The 18,578-nt window shown below is 34.7% G+C and overlaps 1 protein-coding gene across 3 annotated transcripts; it reads left to right on the top strand.

Moving 5' to 3' along the window:
* The first annotated feature begins 367 nt into the window (after window positions 1-367).
* On the top strand, window positions 368-18,418 carry LOC123675948. 3 transcript variants are annotated; one of them, XM_045611529.1, is made up of 5 exons: window positions 368-560; window positions 9,289-9,533; window positions 15,273-15,404; window positions 15,812-15,931; window positions 17,770-18,418. In XM_045611529.1, exons 2-5 carry the CDS (start codon window positions 9,452-9,454, stop codon window positions 17,841-17,843), a joined length of 408 nt encoding a protein of 135 aa, XP_045467485.1. In that variant the 5' UTR covers window positions 368-560; window positions 9,289-9,451; the 3' UTR covers window positions 17,844-18,418. The 3 variants fall into 3 exon arrangements, with proteins under 3 accessions (XP_045467485.1, XP_045467484.1, XP_045467486.1); XM_045611528.1 differs by lacking the exon at window positions 368-560 and adding an exon at window positions 1,984-2,357; XM_045611530.1 differs by lacking the exon at window positions 368-560 and adding an exon at window positions 4,270-4,422.
* Window positions 18,419-18,578: the final 160 nt, after the last annotated feature.

Here is an 18,578-nt window from a genome sequence, read left to right as displayed (position 1 = left end):
AGAAAAATATTCCTAATGACTTTGAAAATGGATAATACTAATAAAGAAAAATTTTTCTGACCTCGAATTCTTCATCAGTATGTTTCAGACAACTCTTTGTTCAAAATTGAAAAATAATAGACATTGTGGCAAAATGGTAGCTCGTCGTTTATTTAAAACAATCTCGCAAAAAGTTTCAATAGTTATTTACAACCACAGAACAACAAAAGCCATAGAGTTCTTGCGACACTTGCCGGGAGTATTTTTGGCCACTTCAAAAACACGCATAACCAAAGTAACGCAAAACTTTGAGCGCACAGGTAAACGTAAACAGAGTTCGACAAAAACAATGCCTATGAATAATTCAGACATGTTTTGGTCCCATTTACGGTTTTATTTGTCGTTTCGCACATTGTGCTGTTCGGTTTAGACTTTGCAACGTACGATTTTTCTTTTGTGTGATATGTACGAATGAGTCAACCGGATAAAAAAGTATAGGTTTCCGCAATTCTGAAAATACTGTAATAAAATCTGATGTTATGTTCGGTTTTTGTTGATATTTCGCGTTAGTTTGATTCAAGGTAAGATTCAGCCGTATCATTCTGAATTAATGTAAGTTATGGGGTGCGCTAGAAAAGTAAACTACCAGACGTAGTTGATAGTTACAGAATGAGCGATTTTTTGTTAACCATAGAGTAATAAACATAGATAGAAGGAGTATACGCCATTTTCACATGTCCCCAACATGGTTAGATTACGTTGTCGGATTGTGATATATTTTCAAATCCACAATTTTACCATATCGTTATGAATGTATATTATATTGAATGGAATACATTTATTTGAGTGATTCCCGATTAAATATGCAAATTTGAATATTTGGAATCCGATATTTTGCCTAATTGTCGAATTTATAATGAGCAGAATATTTATAATTTTTGTATCTAACTTCTGAAATCCAAGGTTTGGCAACTTTTGTTCTTCTAGTGTCATCGGTTGTTTGACGTCGTTAGGAGCGATGGAATTTTGTTTTCTGATTTTCTGATATATTTAGGTATTCATTTCAATATATTTTGAGTTGATATGAAACGTTGATTTACTATGGGACATAAGAAGTGCATTCTTTGTGGAGAAACTCGCGAATTGAGTGAAATATCGTATCACTTATATGTTTTCATTTCCGAGCGCTTAATGTCAAATTTGATAGTTCATGTTGGGGACAAAATTTGCTTATTGAAAATGACGTATGCTCTATCTATATTTGTTACTCTGAGGTGTAAACTATAAAAATTGAAGAAAAATCGTCAGCTATTGAAAAAATTGACTTTATGTCATTTTGTTCACATATGTATGTAGATAATAATTGCTAGGTTCAGCGAGTGTGAAAGACTATCACGAAATCACGATAACTTTGTGCCTATATATGTTGCTGCAAGCTAATCTTAGTTTAACTGAGAAAAACTAAATCAAATCTGCGTAGTTGTTTCTGAGATAAGCGTGTACAGACAGAAATACAGACGGGTGGGCAAAATTTAACGAAAAAATATTCTTTTGTTCTGTATTATTGTATTCTTATCGCACATGTTTATTTTTGTCAATTGACGAAATGTACAGACCTATCGTATTCTTCTGCTTCATTACACAGACTTTGCAAACGATTGTAACATCGTAGTGACCTTTTCTTTGAAATGTTTTTAGTTTACTTATCGCGGATTCAGAAATAGGCAACCCACAAAATTCGAACAAGAATTGATAATACACAATTTATGATTTTGTCAATTTCAATATTTTACATGAGAACATAATCAAAGATAACTTTATAAAGACTCTGTAAGTATAGATTTTTTCAAATATCGAAATATCAATTTGATGTTGGTTCAGAAACTACCAACATTTGACAGGGGTAATTTCGAACAACCCCCGTACAAAATACTCCGTAATATTCGTAATCACTCAGGTAGAACTGGTTTTCTTGAATCGCGCTACTCGTATTGGCATCTCAGTTTGGCCTTCATTGAGCGATTGCCTTTCCTTGTATCGTCCCAACACATGTTTCATGTCATCAAACAAACATATGCATAAAGATATCGAAAATATAGAGCGAATTTCTGCGACTTTGTTTGTTGACTCGCCTCGTATAATATAGAGCGAACTATGCATGATATATGATATTTCAAAACCTCAACGGTTCTGCTTCATGTAACTTGGTAGTTTCGTGCTGAACCTGTTGACGTTTGTCTGAACTCAGCAGATCTGTTCTTGAATGTAGAAACCGTTACTTTGCTGTGCAGTGTCATCTTCCAAAAGTTCAAGATTGTGGAATGGTTATTGTCAAATCTTTGTCGTGCAGGTACAGTGAATTGGGATTTTAACAGGAAGTAAGTGGATGTTTTCGTTTTTTCTTTGCTAGTTCACTATTAGGAGTCTGTAGCATTCTGCGTAACTTTTTGCGAAAAATCAAGTAGAGTGGTCCAGATTTCAGTGAAATAACTTTGGCGTCGGATAGAACAACTATTTTCATGACAGAAAGTTCATAAAAACATATATCCTAAAAAGCTTCGTTTTCAAGATACAAGGTGTTAATGTTTGAAAAAAAAACCAGTTTTTTACTTATAACAGTAGTATTATTACATTCATTGTTTTAATTTTTAGGTATTAAAGTCTACATAATGTAATGTTTCGAATTCGATGAGTGTCTCTTGCCAAAATTATCCACTGGCGTAGATTCTATCGAATATCTACACCACTGTCTTTTTCGAGAAAATTAATTTACTTATGAAAACAGCGTTTTACTAAAAAAGGAATAATAGATTTTTTTTGTCACAAATTGAACGAGTACTTCAAAAATGATTCTTATTTTGAAATATTCCAGTGGCGTACCTTTTTCTCCTTTCAAAAAATTAAGAGCAATAAATAAACTCCAACACCCTTTATCTCGGAATATAAAGCATTTTCGAACTGAAGTTATATGGCAACATGTCATTTTTTTCATGTAGAATCACCCCCTGAAGTTTGTGGCACATATTCACTAACACCCTGTATATAACATGACAATTTTGAGAATAATGCAAAATTTCGTGTTGATCAGAATTATAAAAATATAAAGTTTAAGCATAATATCAAAGAAGAATTAAAAAGAAAGCACCGACATGAATTCAGGGACTTTTGAGCTCACGTTCATTCATGCGCCAATACGCTCTATTAGTGTGATGTCACACACCGCCATTTTTGGTTCTTCTGTCAGTGTTCGGAATCCAAACAAATAAATTGTCATTCAAGTTAGTACGGTGTCGTTGAAGGAATTGGCTTATTTTCATAAATAAGAGTATTTGAAGAACGATTTCAGTATTAATTGATAGACAAAAGGAACGACGTTAATACCAGAAAGTTTAAATCCTGTATCATTCCCCAGATTTTGTAAAAAGCCGTGTTTATTAGTTGAACTTTAAGTTCGAACTTATTGGCATTAATCTCGTGCCTTCTGTCTATCAATTAATAGTAAAATCGTTGCTTAAGTAATCTTATTTATCAAAATAAGCCAATTTCTTCAACGACAACGTACTAATTCGAATGACAATTTGTTTGTTTGGATTCCGAACACTGACAGGAGAATTAAAATGGCGGTGTATGACGTCATCACTAATAGAGCGTATCGCTACCCCCCAAACACTCATATAATACCAAATTTCACCGAAACAGTACTAGTAGAACGTGAGATAATTCCAGGAATGTCACTTTTACGCATGCGCTACGCGCACTTATCTAGAATAGATCCATTCTGTTTGGGAAAATCTACGTCCCGATGTGAATATCCAAATCAAATTTTATTGAAATCGGAGAACAATTGTAGAAATTGTAGAACGTCTTTTACAAGAATGTGCGAACACACAGACCGACATACTACGATGACACAAAATACCATATTTTTTACCGTAAAATACCTACTTTCATTGTTTAAGATGTTCATTCATATTTCACTAGTTATTTATGATAGTTATTAATTGTTTTCTTCACGTGTTAAGAAATTTTACGTAAATCTTGGGAATAACAAGTTTACAAGTAAACGTGATTTTTTTTTTATATTCGTCCAACTTTGAAATATTAGTTTAACGGTTTTTGGGATCTAAACTATTAAGTATTCCATATAATCTTTATTAGTTCTTAGAATATCTTCGAAAAAGCTTTCCGTATGCCCTTAAGTGAATATATCCCCTCCAATACCAATGGTGGGCTTGTAAACAGACGAAGGAATGAATGTTGTCTAGGGTGAGTTCAGAATTTAGGGTACAGGTAGTAGAAACAGATGTTCCGGGCTCCGGCATCAGTTTACACTGAACTGCGTTGACTTGTGAGTGAGAATAACTTGTTTTGAGTGCACTGGAAGTTTCTATAAAGGTCTAAATAAGGATTTACGAGTCATATACTTGTTTTAGAAGTTTGCAGGTATGTGTTGTTATCCTAATATTCTTATGGTGAACACTGAAAAGCTATTATTTCATAGAACTTGTCGTTTATTTGAAAACTGCAGATAGAATTCGATTGTAGGCTTATGATATCTGTAACGTCTTTGGTCGTTCATGAATTTAATTGCACGATATAAGTTTATAGCTCACATAAACATACCCTTAGGTATGTTTATGGTAGTTCAAAGTTTGAGGTTATTGAAAATGCGTTAGTAGAATATGCCGTGGAATATCAAATGTGTTTTACTCTTGATGAAATATTGTTAAACTACTCACAATTAAGGGGTTCGCGTGTAATACAAAATAACTAGGAAATCTATTCCTTACCTTATATCGCGGACTGCACTGGTTATGTTTTGTATACCTCCGCGATGTGTAATAGTTTATTAGGTAAAAAATAAACTTTTTTCTTCTTCTTCGATCCGTTCTTCGTTTATAATTTTTAGCCTCAATTTCTTAAGAAATGTTGTATTTTACATTGAATCCCGAATGACAGTAGGTGTCTAGAATAGAATAGAAAAAAATTGCCAACAAATAAGAGATAGGTACGACATACTTTTAACGTTAAGCGATAAACTAAAGAATATATTTTCCGAATTTTGTTTCAAGCAATGGATAACTGTTTATTAAATTTAAATATCTTGGAACCCTACATATAGGTAGTGGCTTAATAGGTATTTCTTTCTGTCTCATAGACTAACTCGAAACACTAAACAAAAATGTGGACATAGTTTTGAACCCAGTGTTACATTTGTTGCTTTAGAATTAATTTTTCATCAGTTTCCTTAATTGCAAATATAAAAATAAACTGTCACAGCACTGTTACTTTTGATGGACAAACTCTTACGTTTTCGGTTCAGTTCGAAGGTGTCATTCCAACTCTTTCAGACTTGGATGACTATTTTCTATCACCCTTCACTTCAGCGGTGTTAATTTCTGTTTAAATAACGATTGCTTCGCTTCGTCATCTTTTGTCAACGGAAATTTATCATTTATCCTTATCAGGTGTGGGTCAAATAATTTTAATTTGGCAAATCTTTTGACAACCTTGATTTTTTCCGCTATCTCCCCTCTGGTCAAGAAATCCACACTACCACGTTCGTAAAACGCAGAATATCACCCTAGTTTAGTCTCCCCATTCATAAATAAAATCGATATTCTCAATCATATATACAGGCTGCTCTCGTAGTAATTTTTTATCACAGCCATTACGAGCAGTTATTTGAATATATTTTTGAGATCATCTGTGTAACGTTTTGTAGGACATCAGTGAAATATGTTTGCTTATACAGGGTGTTCCAATATTTCTATGGTACGCATCTTACTGAAATGAAGAAGGAGCTGTTTAAATTTTATTTTTTTTGTTTGTAAAAAGTATAGCAAGGAGTAAATGATTGAAATTTTGAGAAAAAAAGAGTTGGAATTTTTTTTAATAAATTTGTTAATGATGTGTTTGTCCACCGTACGTATCCGCATTGATACAATAAGATACTCTATTTCTTCTTGAGGGATACTATCCCTAGCTACCTGTACTTCATGTCTCAGAGCCGCCAAAGTCTGTGGGGGCTTGGGTAAATTTCTAAGCCTCCTACCCATGATGTCCCAAACATGCTCTATGGGCGAAAGATCGGGGGATCTAGGCGGCCAGGGCAAAATATTCACATGGGTCGCTTCGAAAAAGTTTGAACTAATTCTGGCAACATGAGGCAGAGCGTTATGTTGCTGAAATATTGAATTCTTGAGCCGGTTAAGGTAAGGGAGAACATATGGCTCCACTATTTCTTGAAGGTAACGCAGCGTTGTCGTGTTAACTCGAATAAAAACTTAAGGTGACCTACTTGTATGTGCAATAGCAAGCCATACCATAACGCCTACTGTCCGGTGTACATGACGCTCAACATCAAACTGAAGTTCACGTTTTTCTCCCCGACGTCGTCTAACCCTTCTTCAGCCATTATGTGCTCCTGGGGGAATCGAGATTCATCAGGAAACACGACTTGATGTCATTCCACATTCCAATGTTGAAGTTCTCTGTACCATTGTAATCGTTGCCGGCGATGCTCAACCGTCAGAGCTAACACAAGATGGGGTCGATAACGCTGCAGTCCAAAAGACCTTATCCGGCGGTAAACCGTTCGGACAGTTACAGGATGGCCTTGTTCTCCTAACCACTCATCGGCCAAAGATCAAGTTGTAGCAAAACGGTCTCTAATGGCCATAAGTCTTAGACGTCGATCTTGAACTTCATTTGTGCTCTTTCGACGTCCGGTGCCTACCCTTCTTCTATTATGGGCATTATCAAACCACGCTTGACAACATCTCATAACAGTAGTTGCATTTCTGTTCGTACGGTTAGCGATTTCTCGAAATGACAACCCCGCTTTCTGTAGACCAATAATTCGACCTCTTTCAAAATCTCTTAGCTGGCGATAAATTCCGCGTACACGTGCTCTAGGCATTTCAACAACTAAACATCGACTTTGGATCCCCTCGAACATCAGGTTTGTTGTAAAATTTAAAAAACTTGCAAAAAACGACTACAATATTTAAGTAACAAAAATTGTTTACATGGAAAATCTTTCACGATTTGTTTCTCCAAATTCAATCCTTTACTCCTTGCTATACCTAAGTTTTACCCAAAAAAAATTGAAATTCGAACAGCTCCTTCTGGGTGTTGCAGTTTCTTTGTCAGTTAGTATATTAGGAAAGTCCTATGAATTTTTTAAGAGAATGTTCTTTTTCAATTTGGCACCATAGTCTCGTGCACTCTGTATACAGAGTGGCCACTTTTTTAATGGGATTGTATTGGCAACTTTTAAACCATAAGAGTTAGAATGTCGGTCAAATGGAGAAAAAGTTGCATGCATAGAAGCATTGTCAAGCAGTTCAAACAAATCGAGATTATCAGGGCCGGTTATTGAGATATCATAAGAAAAGTAAATTTTGTCATTTTGATTTTTCTCTTTTTCCTACTTTATTTCAAATATTATCGAAAAATGTTACTGGAATTTTTTATTCGACAGTAAATTATCCTCAATTTGACGTAATCAGATTTCGCATCCAACGTTTCGTACTCTATGGGCCACCCTCAACCTCAATATTTTCAATACGGACATTCAATTTTATGACACTTTTCGAAATAATTTTTAACGCTGAATTCAACGATATATAATACAATGTCATTCAAAGTTGATTTTCGGGTGATTTTGACCCTTATCGAATTTTCTTTGGGTCGGATCTGAATTACATTTAGGTACCTTTAGTTTAATTAACAACATGCAATACATTTCGATAAGAAAATCAACTTACCCATCTTGAACTAAATGGAACATATCAGAATCAAAGCAAGAATCCAGTAATAATTATTTACATATTTCAATTCATAATAATTTAACGAAAGTATCATTTAATGAAAGAAAAATCAAATGATTATTCGAAAGTAAATGAAAATTGATGAAGTAAGTGTCCATAATTTTGTAAAATGCACTTCACGGTTTTGGAACCCATACTTCTTATACATTTGCTTGTTTCGTCTCCTTGAATACCTTCCAATACATTCTCAATCTTCTCGAGAGGAATCACTATTGTTGGATTTGTCATTTGTTCCGTTGAAACAAATTACTGAATAGAACTTTATTTTGAGATCATTACGATATAATTTTTGCAAGGCTTGGTATTTAAATTTAAAATCATTGTATTCGCGTCTATTGACTATTTTATTAACAGTAGTTTTTGATAAATTCCATTCACTGGCCACAGTTCTCGATTTTTTTTCTGGGTTCAATTGAATTTGGTTCAGAACATTGATATCGTTTTGAGACTTGTTTTTTCTTACATACACACCAGTAAATTTGGATAACAGTCAAAATCACCTGAAAATCAACTTTGAATGACATTGTATGATATATCGTTGAATTCAGCGTTAAAAGTTATTTCGAAAAGTGTCATCAAATATGCAGGTCCGTTTTGAAAAAAATGAGGTTGAGGGTGGCCCAGAGAGTACGAAACGTTGGATACGAAATCTGATTACGTCAAATTGAGGATCATTAACTGTCGAATAAAAAATTCCTGTAACATTTTTCGATAATATTTGAAATAAAGTGGGAAAAAAAGAAAAATCAAAATGACAAAATTTACTTTTCTTATGATATCTCAATAACCGGCCCTGATAATCTCGATTTGTTTGAACTGCTTGACAATGCTTCTATGCATGCAACTTTTTCTCCATTTGATCGACCTTCTAACTCTTAGGCCCGGTGCACACATCCGATTTTTGCAGTTACGACACCGTTGCTGTGTCGTACTTGCGGCCTGTGGTACAAAGAATCAAATGGGAGCATGCACACTACCGGCCGTGCAGTTGCGACGTCGTAACTGCCAGCATACGGTCGTTTTTTGGTAGCATGTCCCTCTAGGCCGCAACTGTGCCGCAGTCGTACATGCGATCTCTCAGTACTCTATTCCAAATTGGCCTGCGCACACATACGACGTTTGTCGTGAGTTCGCACAATGGCAGAGAGGGAATTGGATATTGAGCTCTTCATTGAAGTGAATTGATCCGGCTCCGCAACCACGACGGTATCGTATGTAGTGTGCATTGAATAGGTACGACACCGCAACGGGTGTCGTAACTGCAAAAGTCGGATGTGTGCACCGGGCCTTATGGTTTTAAAGTTACCAATACAATTCCATTTAAAAAGTGGTCACTTTGTTGTATTTCAATCCCCTACTTGATACAGAATTTTAAAACAACTAATAACTTGCGTCGGTAGTCTTAAGATCAAGCCAAGTTTGTAGAATTGCCGTACCAGCTGTATTATTAATTCTGTTAACGGTTTTCCCAAAGGTGGATCTTGCAATGGACGATACCAGGAACCCAAGCGAGTAAGCTGACGACATTCAGTACATCGATTGCTTATCGATCAAACTTCGCGAGACTGGTGACGCTGATTGTACGGAAAACTGTGGTGAATTTCCCGGTCGAAAACTAGGAAAACCTCCTTGCCGCAATGAACTACTTCAACGCAAGCATCGTTGGACTTTTCACCATTCTTCTGACATGGATTTGTACCAGCGCAAACGAAGATGAACGTGAGTACATAACTGTTTCTTTTATTTTCCTCATTGTTAAATGAAGCATTCATAGAACAACATTCAACACGATTAAATTCTGTGGTGAAGGCACAGAATGTTTTTCATCGCTGATTGTTTTATGTTTGTTTTACGTAGCGGTTTTCATTTTGACTTTTATCAGTTATTTTAATGATTATTGCCGATATTCCGCTGCTTTGGGTTGGGAGCTTTCGGCGCTCGTTCATTCTTGCGCCATTGACGACCATACAGGGTGTCCTGGGAAGAATGCGACAAACGAATACCATAAATTAAGGTCCCGTATCAAGATGTTTCAATCGCCTGAGTGCCTTCGTTGGGGATATACAGGGTGATGTTCATCTTATGAGTGAAATTTTACAGTTCGATAACTCTTACTCTAATCGACCGAATACTTTCAAATTTTGAAGTTTTGTCACCCTTTCCTATCGCCTTCCGTCAATATTTCTGAATTCGATTAAATCTGATCCGGACTAGGAAAATTTCAGACTTTTCCTATTTTCGTGAATATTGGATCACCCTGTACATGAACATTATGATTTTTTTCCGTTTTTGGAAACACAAAGAATCAATTCATTATAAAAATTCTAAATGTCTGTTTGGCACGGTCATACAGAGTGATCAACATACATTCCCTTATGAGTGAACTTTTTTTAGTTCAATAACTCTTCCCCAAATCCACCGAATAATTTCAATTTTTCAAGTTTTGTCGCCCTTTACTATCGCCCTCCTTCAATATTTCTGAAATCGAATAAATCAGATCCGGACTAACAAAATTTTAGACTTTTTCTATTTTCGTGAATATTGGATCACTCTGTACGTCAATATCATAATTTTTTTCGTTTTCGTAACCACAACGAATTAATTCATAATCAACCTTCTAAAACTCAACTTGCCACCGCCATACAGGGTGTCCAATAATCATTCCCTCATGAAAGAAGTACAACCGATTCAACCGAGTAAGATAGCGAAATCTGTGAAACAACTATATCATATCAACGTGCTCAAAAATGTATTAAAATGGAGGAAATTCATTTTGAACAATATCTGCTGGACTGAAAATATTCTATTTTTGATTCATTGTTTTCAAGATCAAATATTTTCAATTCATTTGCTGTTTTTGTTCTATTCTTTATCCAGTTTGTTGATTGAATGTTTTCTAAAATAATTTGAGGAAAATTTAGGTGAGACATTCGTGAAGGGTGAAACAACTTCAATTTTCGAAATAATTCTACCGATAAATTCAAGATATCTTGAACTATGAAATTTTTTTCATGAAGAAATGTTTATTGATCACCTTGAATGATGGCGCCAAGCAGAGATTTAAAATTTTTTTCATGAATTAATTCTTTGTGGTTACGAAAACGAAAAAGAATCATGATATCAACATACAGGGTGATTCAATATTCAAAAAAATAGAAAAGGTCTGAAATTTTCCTAGTCCGGATCTGATCTACTCGAATTCAGAAATATTGAAGGAAGGCGATAATAAAGGGCGACAAAACTTGAAAAATTGAAATTATTCGGTAGATTTCTTGAAGAGTTATTGAACTAAAAAATTTTCACTCATAAGGGAATGTTTATTGATCACGCTGTATGATCGGGTCAAGCAGAGATTTAAAATTTTTATTATGAATTGATTCTTTGTGGTTCCGAAAACGGAAAAAAAAATCATAATGTTCACGTACAGGGTGATCCAATATTCACGAAAATAGATAATGTCTGAAATTTTCCTAGTCCGGATCTGATCTACTCGAATTCAGAAATATTGAAGGAAGGCGATAGGAAAGGGTGACAAAACTTCAAAATTTGAAATTATTCGGTCGATTAGTTAAAGAGTTATTCAACAGTGAAATTTCACTCATAAGATGAACATCACCCTGTATATCCCAAACGAAGGCTCTCAGGCGATTGAAACCTCTTGATACGGGTCCTCCATGATGACTTTAGTTCATGGTATTCGCTTGTCGCATTCTTCCCGGGACACCCTGTATACAGGGTCGTTCAAAAGTTCAGGTCATAACTTATGAAGAGATAGTCCTAGTTGAAATGAGAAGTTATTTCAAGTAATTTTTTTTTATATCACGAACCCTTCCGGAGATACAGGCTGTTGAACTCGAATTTTTCTTCAACAGCCTGTATGAGATGAAATATAATAAATCAAAATTGCACCTTTTTGGTGAGAATTCTCAACGTCATTGAGTATAACATTACAAAAATTCAAGATATAAAACATTTAATTGATATGGGATAAGCTTGAAAAAGAGAACTTTTTCCTATTATGTATATTCATGCTGTGAATCTCTTTCCACATAGTTTACTTTTTATTTGAAATCAGAGAAGATATTCCCACGTATTGTTATATAAAATTTAAACCAGTTTTGTGTATCTATGCATAAAAGTACGATATTCTGTTATGTGTACTTTTTTCTCAGAACAATGTATATTGGAACGCATCAACATTTTTATGTACTCCCATTGAATTATATATTCATTATTCAACTGCTTTTGAGCAATTAATAGTATCTATTAACAAACATCGTGAGTTATAATAACTCACTATAATGAATCGGAAAATATGGATCTGTGCTTCTATACTTCTCTGCTTCTATTCGATTGGCCGAAAGGGAACATTCCATTATTGTTATTGAGGGGAGGAATGTCCGAGGGAGTGTCACTTTAATAATTTTGACGTTTTCAAATTAAGTTGATATCTAAATATTGTGAATGTTTTGCTGAAAACGATTAATTCAGATAGTGAAGATGAAATATTATATGTATAGGTATTTCCAAAAGACAGACAGCCAAATGTTACCATACAGAATTACTTGCCCGAAAAAAATATAAAGGAGTTTGTAGCAGTAAGGTCATTAAGTCGTCGTTTACAGGGAATGTTTTCTGGTATATTTTAATGCATTTTTATAGGCAACTATTAAGGGTTTTCAATAAAGTTCTATGTCTGTATTCTGTACTGGATTCGAGCTAGCCGAAGCTAGTTCGATTGTGATTGGTGACACTAAGTTTCCATCTCTCTTGTAGTGGGGATCGAGCACATATGTTTATTTCCCTTTCTTTCTGTCTATATTCTAAGTCTGTATTATTTTCTTAGTATTTATTGATATAGTCGTAGATAAAGTATAGTATTCAACTTGCGTTAATGGTCATAACTTCATCTGCGTGAGTTATGACCTACATTACCGCTCGTTGAATAATATACTATTTTTCTCGATAGAAGAACGTAATTTTGGTGAGTCGTCTGTGGATTATGTAGTTATGTAATATTATCAGATGTAACATTCCTTTTTATACCTACATGTGAAAATCAAAATAATATTTATCAATGTGTAATTGTCAAACGTTTTGTCTACTTTAGAGCGCTCGTTTCCTGAACAGGAGGATACCTATGTATATCATTTCGTTACGATGTTTGTATATCTAGAATTTTGAACCGAGAATGGTCTCAAACGATAAGGTTTACACGATAATTTATGAACGATAGGACCTAGAACTTTGAAATTTTCAGGGTATGTTCGGATCTCGAATGCCGATATATAAGTTCGTTGAAAATTTTGTTTTCCTAATTTTTTCAAAACTTTCTATTCGATGGTATTGAAATATTGTATTAAGATGTGAAATACAAGCTTATTACAAAAATTTTTTGTTGATCACGTTACCAGAAACACAGAAAATTCAAGAGGAATATCGAAAAAAAATAACCTTGTTGATATTTTCGATGAAGATATAAAATAATAATTTCAAGCTGATCACCACATCAGAAGTACAGGATATTCAAGCATAATATTAAAAATACCGAAAATTTCTGTGAATAATATCAATTTCAAACTTGAGCCAAATTTTATGTTGATCGCTCGAAGAGTACTATAGAAAATTGTAGAATATAAAAAAGCCTAATATTTTCATAGCGACAGACCGGACAAAGTTGAAATATAGTTTTTTTTATGTGAAATGATGAATAATCATTGGAATGTTTATACCGAATTTCAGAATTAAGAAAGATCTTATCATTAGAATCTCTCATTCACAGATACCGACAACAATGACATAATAATATTATCTATGATGTGGTCTCCAAGAATTCGAATGTTCTTTATAGTTTCGTGAAGATTTCTATAAAACGTTTTCACGCCTATTTCCCTAGCTAAATATAGTTTTTCCAACAAAGCTGAATCAAAACGAAACTTCATTCCTTGATGGAATTTTTAATTAAAATTAATAACATACCTTGAATGAAATAACAAACCCCTATACACTACAAATAATAATGGATTCGCCCGCATTTTGGAGGTCATTTATCATGTCTTTCATTGAAAAAGTTCCTTTTTCCTGAGTTATAATACGTTGGAATTTCCAAATTGACTTCTACAGAATGAGTCAATAGTGCACGATCGGTATATAACTCTTGGAAATTTTAGGCTAGGAGAATGATGCACCCTGTATGTAAAGGGTGTTTTTTTTTAGAGCTATAGAACTTTAAATTGCAATAAAACAACGATGGATTATTCGATTGACATGAATTTTATTTATCCGCAAAATAATCTTGTGGAATTACATTTTAAATATGATTTCTGGCATATGACCACCACGGCTGGCTCGGATATAGTCCAATCTGGACGTCCAATTTTCGATGACACGGCGAATGTTGTCTTCCAAATGGTCAAGGGTTTGTGGCTTATCCGCATAGACCAATGACTTTACATAGCCCCACAGAAAGTAGTCTAGCAGTGTTAAATCATAAGATCCTGGAGGCCAATTCACAGGTCCAAAACGTGAAATTAGGCGGTCACCAAACGTGTCTTTCAATAAATCGATTGTGGCACGAGCTGTGGGACATGTTGCGCCGTCTTGTTGGAACCACAGCTCCTGGACATCATGGTTGTTCAATTCAGGAATGAAAAAGTTAGAAATCATGGCTCTATACCGATCACCATTGACTGTAACGTTCTGGCCATCATCGTTTTTGAAGAAATACGGACGAATGATTCCACCAGCCCATAAAGCGCACCAAACAGTCAGTTTTTCTGGATGTAACGGTGTTTCGACATACACTTGAGGATTAGCTTCACTCCAAATGCGGCAGTTTTGTTTGTTGACGTAGCCATTCAACCAGAAGTGTGCTTCATCGCTAAACAAAATAAAATGTACGTAGTGCGCGATACGTATTCCGCACAGAACCTTTATTTTCGAAATGAAATTGTACTATTTGCAAGCGTTGTTCAGGCGTGAGTCTATTCATGATGAATTGCCAAACCAAACTGAGAATAAATCACTTGACAGCTGTTAAATCAGTCGCCATCTTGAACAGTAATGCCAACTTAAAGTTATATACCTCGAAAAAAAAACACCCATTATATACTAGCGAAATCTCATCCCTATCGGACAGAAATATTTGGTATTTACTTTTCTATGGTTTTAACTATGTTATCTGCTTGAAATTTCGCACAAAGCTCCGAAATACTAGTAGATTTTCTCTCGATATTCTTTTTGAATTTTAATAGACAAAGGCTTCAAAATAGTCCTAAAAAAAGGCCTATTGAAGTACTGGCTTAAGTCGAACTGTGAATTATTCGAGGTCATGTTTATACGAATTGAAGTTACGATTTGAAAATCCTCTTTTTTTTTATTTTATCGAAATGAAATTGTTATCTATTATGCCAAAACGTGGTAGATTTAAACAGTACATGGGATTTTTTCGAATTTCAGCTAACGACCTTGGAAGATCTTGCCGAATGAAAACTGATTGTCCAGAGTTTGGCTATTGGTGTAATGTAAATCGTACTTGCCAATGTTTGGGATTGTATATCGCAAACAAAGAAGAAACAAGATGTTTGGGAGGTGAGTGAGAAAAATACCTGAGTAAATTTTGAATTTATTTGTAGATATCGATATTGGCTATATTTGTATCAAAATTTTCGGTATTTCACTTTTTTTGGTGTTTTATCACTACATAAATCTCGTTTTTATCCATTTTTAAAACACCACCACGGATGTGGAGTAACTTAACCTTCAATATCTCTACGTTCCGAAATTTTGACAAACATTTTTTGAAGCTTGATACTAACAAGATAAAAATTGCTTGGCGAATTCACCATGGGAGTAGAACTTGAACTTCCAATGATTTTAAACTCATGAGAGTTTTTATCCTTGGTTCCTTGTGAAGTTCAAGCAATCGCCTAAAACTAATTCAAACACATCACAAAGTACACATTCACATCAGGGTAGATAACGTTTAATATTTCCAGGTGTGAGACAGAAATGTATGTACGATGATGATTGCATCAAAAATGCTTTCTGTGAAAATCAAACAATGTGCAGATGCAAAAAGAAATATCATCAGTCAGATGGAGGCCTGTCTTGTATCAGTAAGTATATAAAATAGATAACAATTTGGTAAACACGTAATAAACAATCCTAGTTTCTAGTTCCGGCTTGCTAAATTCATCGACTAGGTTCCTATTTTGCTCCCGAGTCTACCTAAGAAAATTGTTGGTCTCCTATTTCAAAATTTCTACGTTTCCACTAGTCAAATATATTTCAGAATTAACAGGTCAATTGAAAAATCCCCGGTCTATCATAGTAAAACACATTTTTTTGGCAAAATTTGATTTTATTATTCAACATAGTTGCCTTCGAGGGCGATACAGCGATAATAGCGATCTTCCAACTTCTCGATACCATTTTTATAGTACGATTTGTCTTTCGCTTCGAAATAGGCCTCAGTTTCGGCGATTAATTCTTCATTGGCGCTAAATTTCTTTCCAGCGAGCATTCTTTTGAGGTCTGAGAACAGGAAAAAGTCGTTGGGGGCCAGATCTGGCGAATACGGTGGATTCAGAAGCAATTAGAAGCCCAGTTCATGCAATTTTGCCATTGTTTTCATTGATTTGTGACACGGCGCATTGTCTTGATGAAATAGCACCTTTTTTTCTTCAAATGGTGTCGTTTTTTAACGATTCCATCCTTTAAATTAAACGATCCAATAATGCCATATAATAATCGCTGTTGATGGTCTGGCCCTCTTGGAGGTAATCAATGAATATTATACCTTGCGCATCCCATAATACTGATGCCATAACCTTGCCAGCTGACTGTTGTGTTTTTCATCGCTTTGGATTCGGTTAATCGTGTGCAGTCCACTCAGCTGAATGTCGATTGGACTCCGTAGTGAAATGATGGAGCCATGTTTCATCCATTGCCACATATCGACGCAAAAATTCAGGTTTATTGCACTCAAACAGCTTCAAACACTGCTCAGAATCATTAACACGTTGTTGCTTTTGATCGATTGTGAGCTCACGCGGCACCCATTTTGCACACAGCTTTCTCATATTCAAATATTCGTGAATTATATGATGTACACGTTCAGATAATATCTTCACAAGGCCTGCTTTCTCGATCAACTTCACTTTACGGTTATTCAAAATTATTTTGTGAATTTTTTTATTTTTTCATCAGTGACAGCCTCTTTTGGGGGTCTACTGCGTTCGCCGTCTTCAGTACTCATTCACCACGTTTAAACTTAGCATACCAATCAATGATGGTTGATTTTTCTGGTGCAGACCCCGGAAACTCTTCATCAAGCCAAGATTTTGCTTCAACTGTATTTTTTCCCTTCAACAAGCAATATTTTATCAGCACACGAATTTTTTTTTTCCATCTTTTTTTCAAATAACAAAAGTAGCTACACTCACTACGCAATATCTCACAAATTAATGGTCGGACTGCTGTCAAATTTTGACACGTATCGTTTGAAGGTTGGTACTAACCAAAAATCATATGGATTTAATTCTAGCACCGCCTTCGCATCAGACCGGGCACTTTTCAATTGGCCTAATAATCTGTCAGTCTGTCGGTATGTGTGAAATATGCAAACCTTTGTAACAGCCTTAGCTTCTTATATCCGATTTTAATGGAATATGTAATATGTTGTGTGTATCTTGTTTGGACTGTAGATAGTCCTATACAATTATATACAGGGTGATTCACCGCGGTGGCCTATCAGGCGTTTTTGGAAAACTAATCATAATTTTGTGCTGAAAATTTGCATGTTGGGGTTTGAGACAATGATTTTTCTCTCTAAAATATTTTCAGATCTCTACACCTTCCGGTTATACTGAGAACTGGCAAATACTTTCTCATTTCAAATGGCACATTCTGTATATTATTGCATCATTAGATTAATTCTTTTTTTTTCTTCCAGAAAATTCTGCTAGCAGAAGCATATTCCCAGTTTTTCTCATCCCAACACTCCTGATTCTCCTCAGGATAACTTGATCGAGATCGTTTTTCCAAAGTTGATCGGAACCTGAAAGAAAATTGTGTTACAGAGTTGTACTTAAACATGTAAATATTTAATTTTAATCAATACATACATTCACGTTACATCAGATGAATCGCAGATGTTTGTATAAAAGCTCCATTTCACAGTCTTCTTGGTTCCTGTTTCAAAGGGAACCGAATTTTTCAAATATTAACGATGAAAGACGTTGTGACCATGTGGTCAAACTAGGCCAGTGGCGTGCCGATTAAAGTTTTCGAATGTATATTCGAAATGTAAATATTTTCTGGAATGGACAAGTATTAAAGCTGTGAATTTCTTTTCTAATATTTAGGTAGAGTTTATACGATTTCATTGAACAACCACAATTTTGGTTCATTTCGAATTTGGCAGGTTTATTTTCGCAAGTACAACGAAAATTTTAAAATTGTAGTTGTTCCATGAATTTGTATACTTTATGCAACAATGAATTATTATGTAATATATTTATTGCTGTTAATGGTATGTAGATTTTTGTAAAAAAAAATGGTTTCAATTAGAGTTCCAATAAAAAAGCACTGCAAATTTCTTACAATGTATTTTTATTTCCTCCTATCTTCATGGCATATCTTGTGAAAAATGATCAAAAAAGTGATTTGAAATCGAGTTTTTTCTTCTGAATGCTGAATTTAGTTTTCAAAAATTTAAATCTGCGAAATATCAGATTTTGTGATGAAATTATTGTACAATAA

The sequence above is a fragment of the Harmonia axyridis genome, chromosome 3, assembly GCF_914767665.1.
Source record: "Harmonia axyridis chromosome 3, icHarAxyr1.1, whole genome shotgun sequence".
NCBI classification, from domain to species: Eukaryota; Metazoa; Arthropoda; class Insecta; order Coleoptera; family Coccinellidae; genus Harmonia; species Harmonia axyridis.
Note: the sequence above shows the minus strand (reverse complement) of the source record. Positions and strands in the feature narration are given on the sequence as shown.

What these genes read in the sequence shown, in the direction of transcription:
- LOC123675948 (XM_045611529.1), top strand. Translation starts at nt 9,452, where the DNA reads ATGAACTACTTCAACGCAAGCATCGTTGGACTTTTCACCATTCTTCTG. An exon ending in CAGCGCAAACGAAGATGAAC is followed by an intron (nt 9,534 to 15,272) that starts GTGAGTACATAA and finishes TTCGAATTTCAG; the next exon opens with CTAACGACCTTGGAAGATCT. An exon ending in TGGAGGCCTGTCTTGTATCA is followed by an intron (nt 15,932 to 17,769) that starts GTAAGTATATAA and finishes TTTTTCTTCCAG; the next exon opens with AAAATTCTGCTAGCAGAAGC.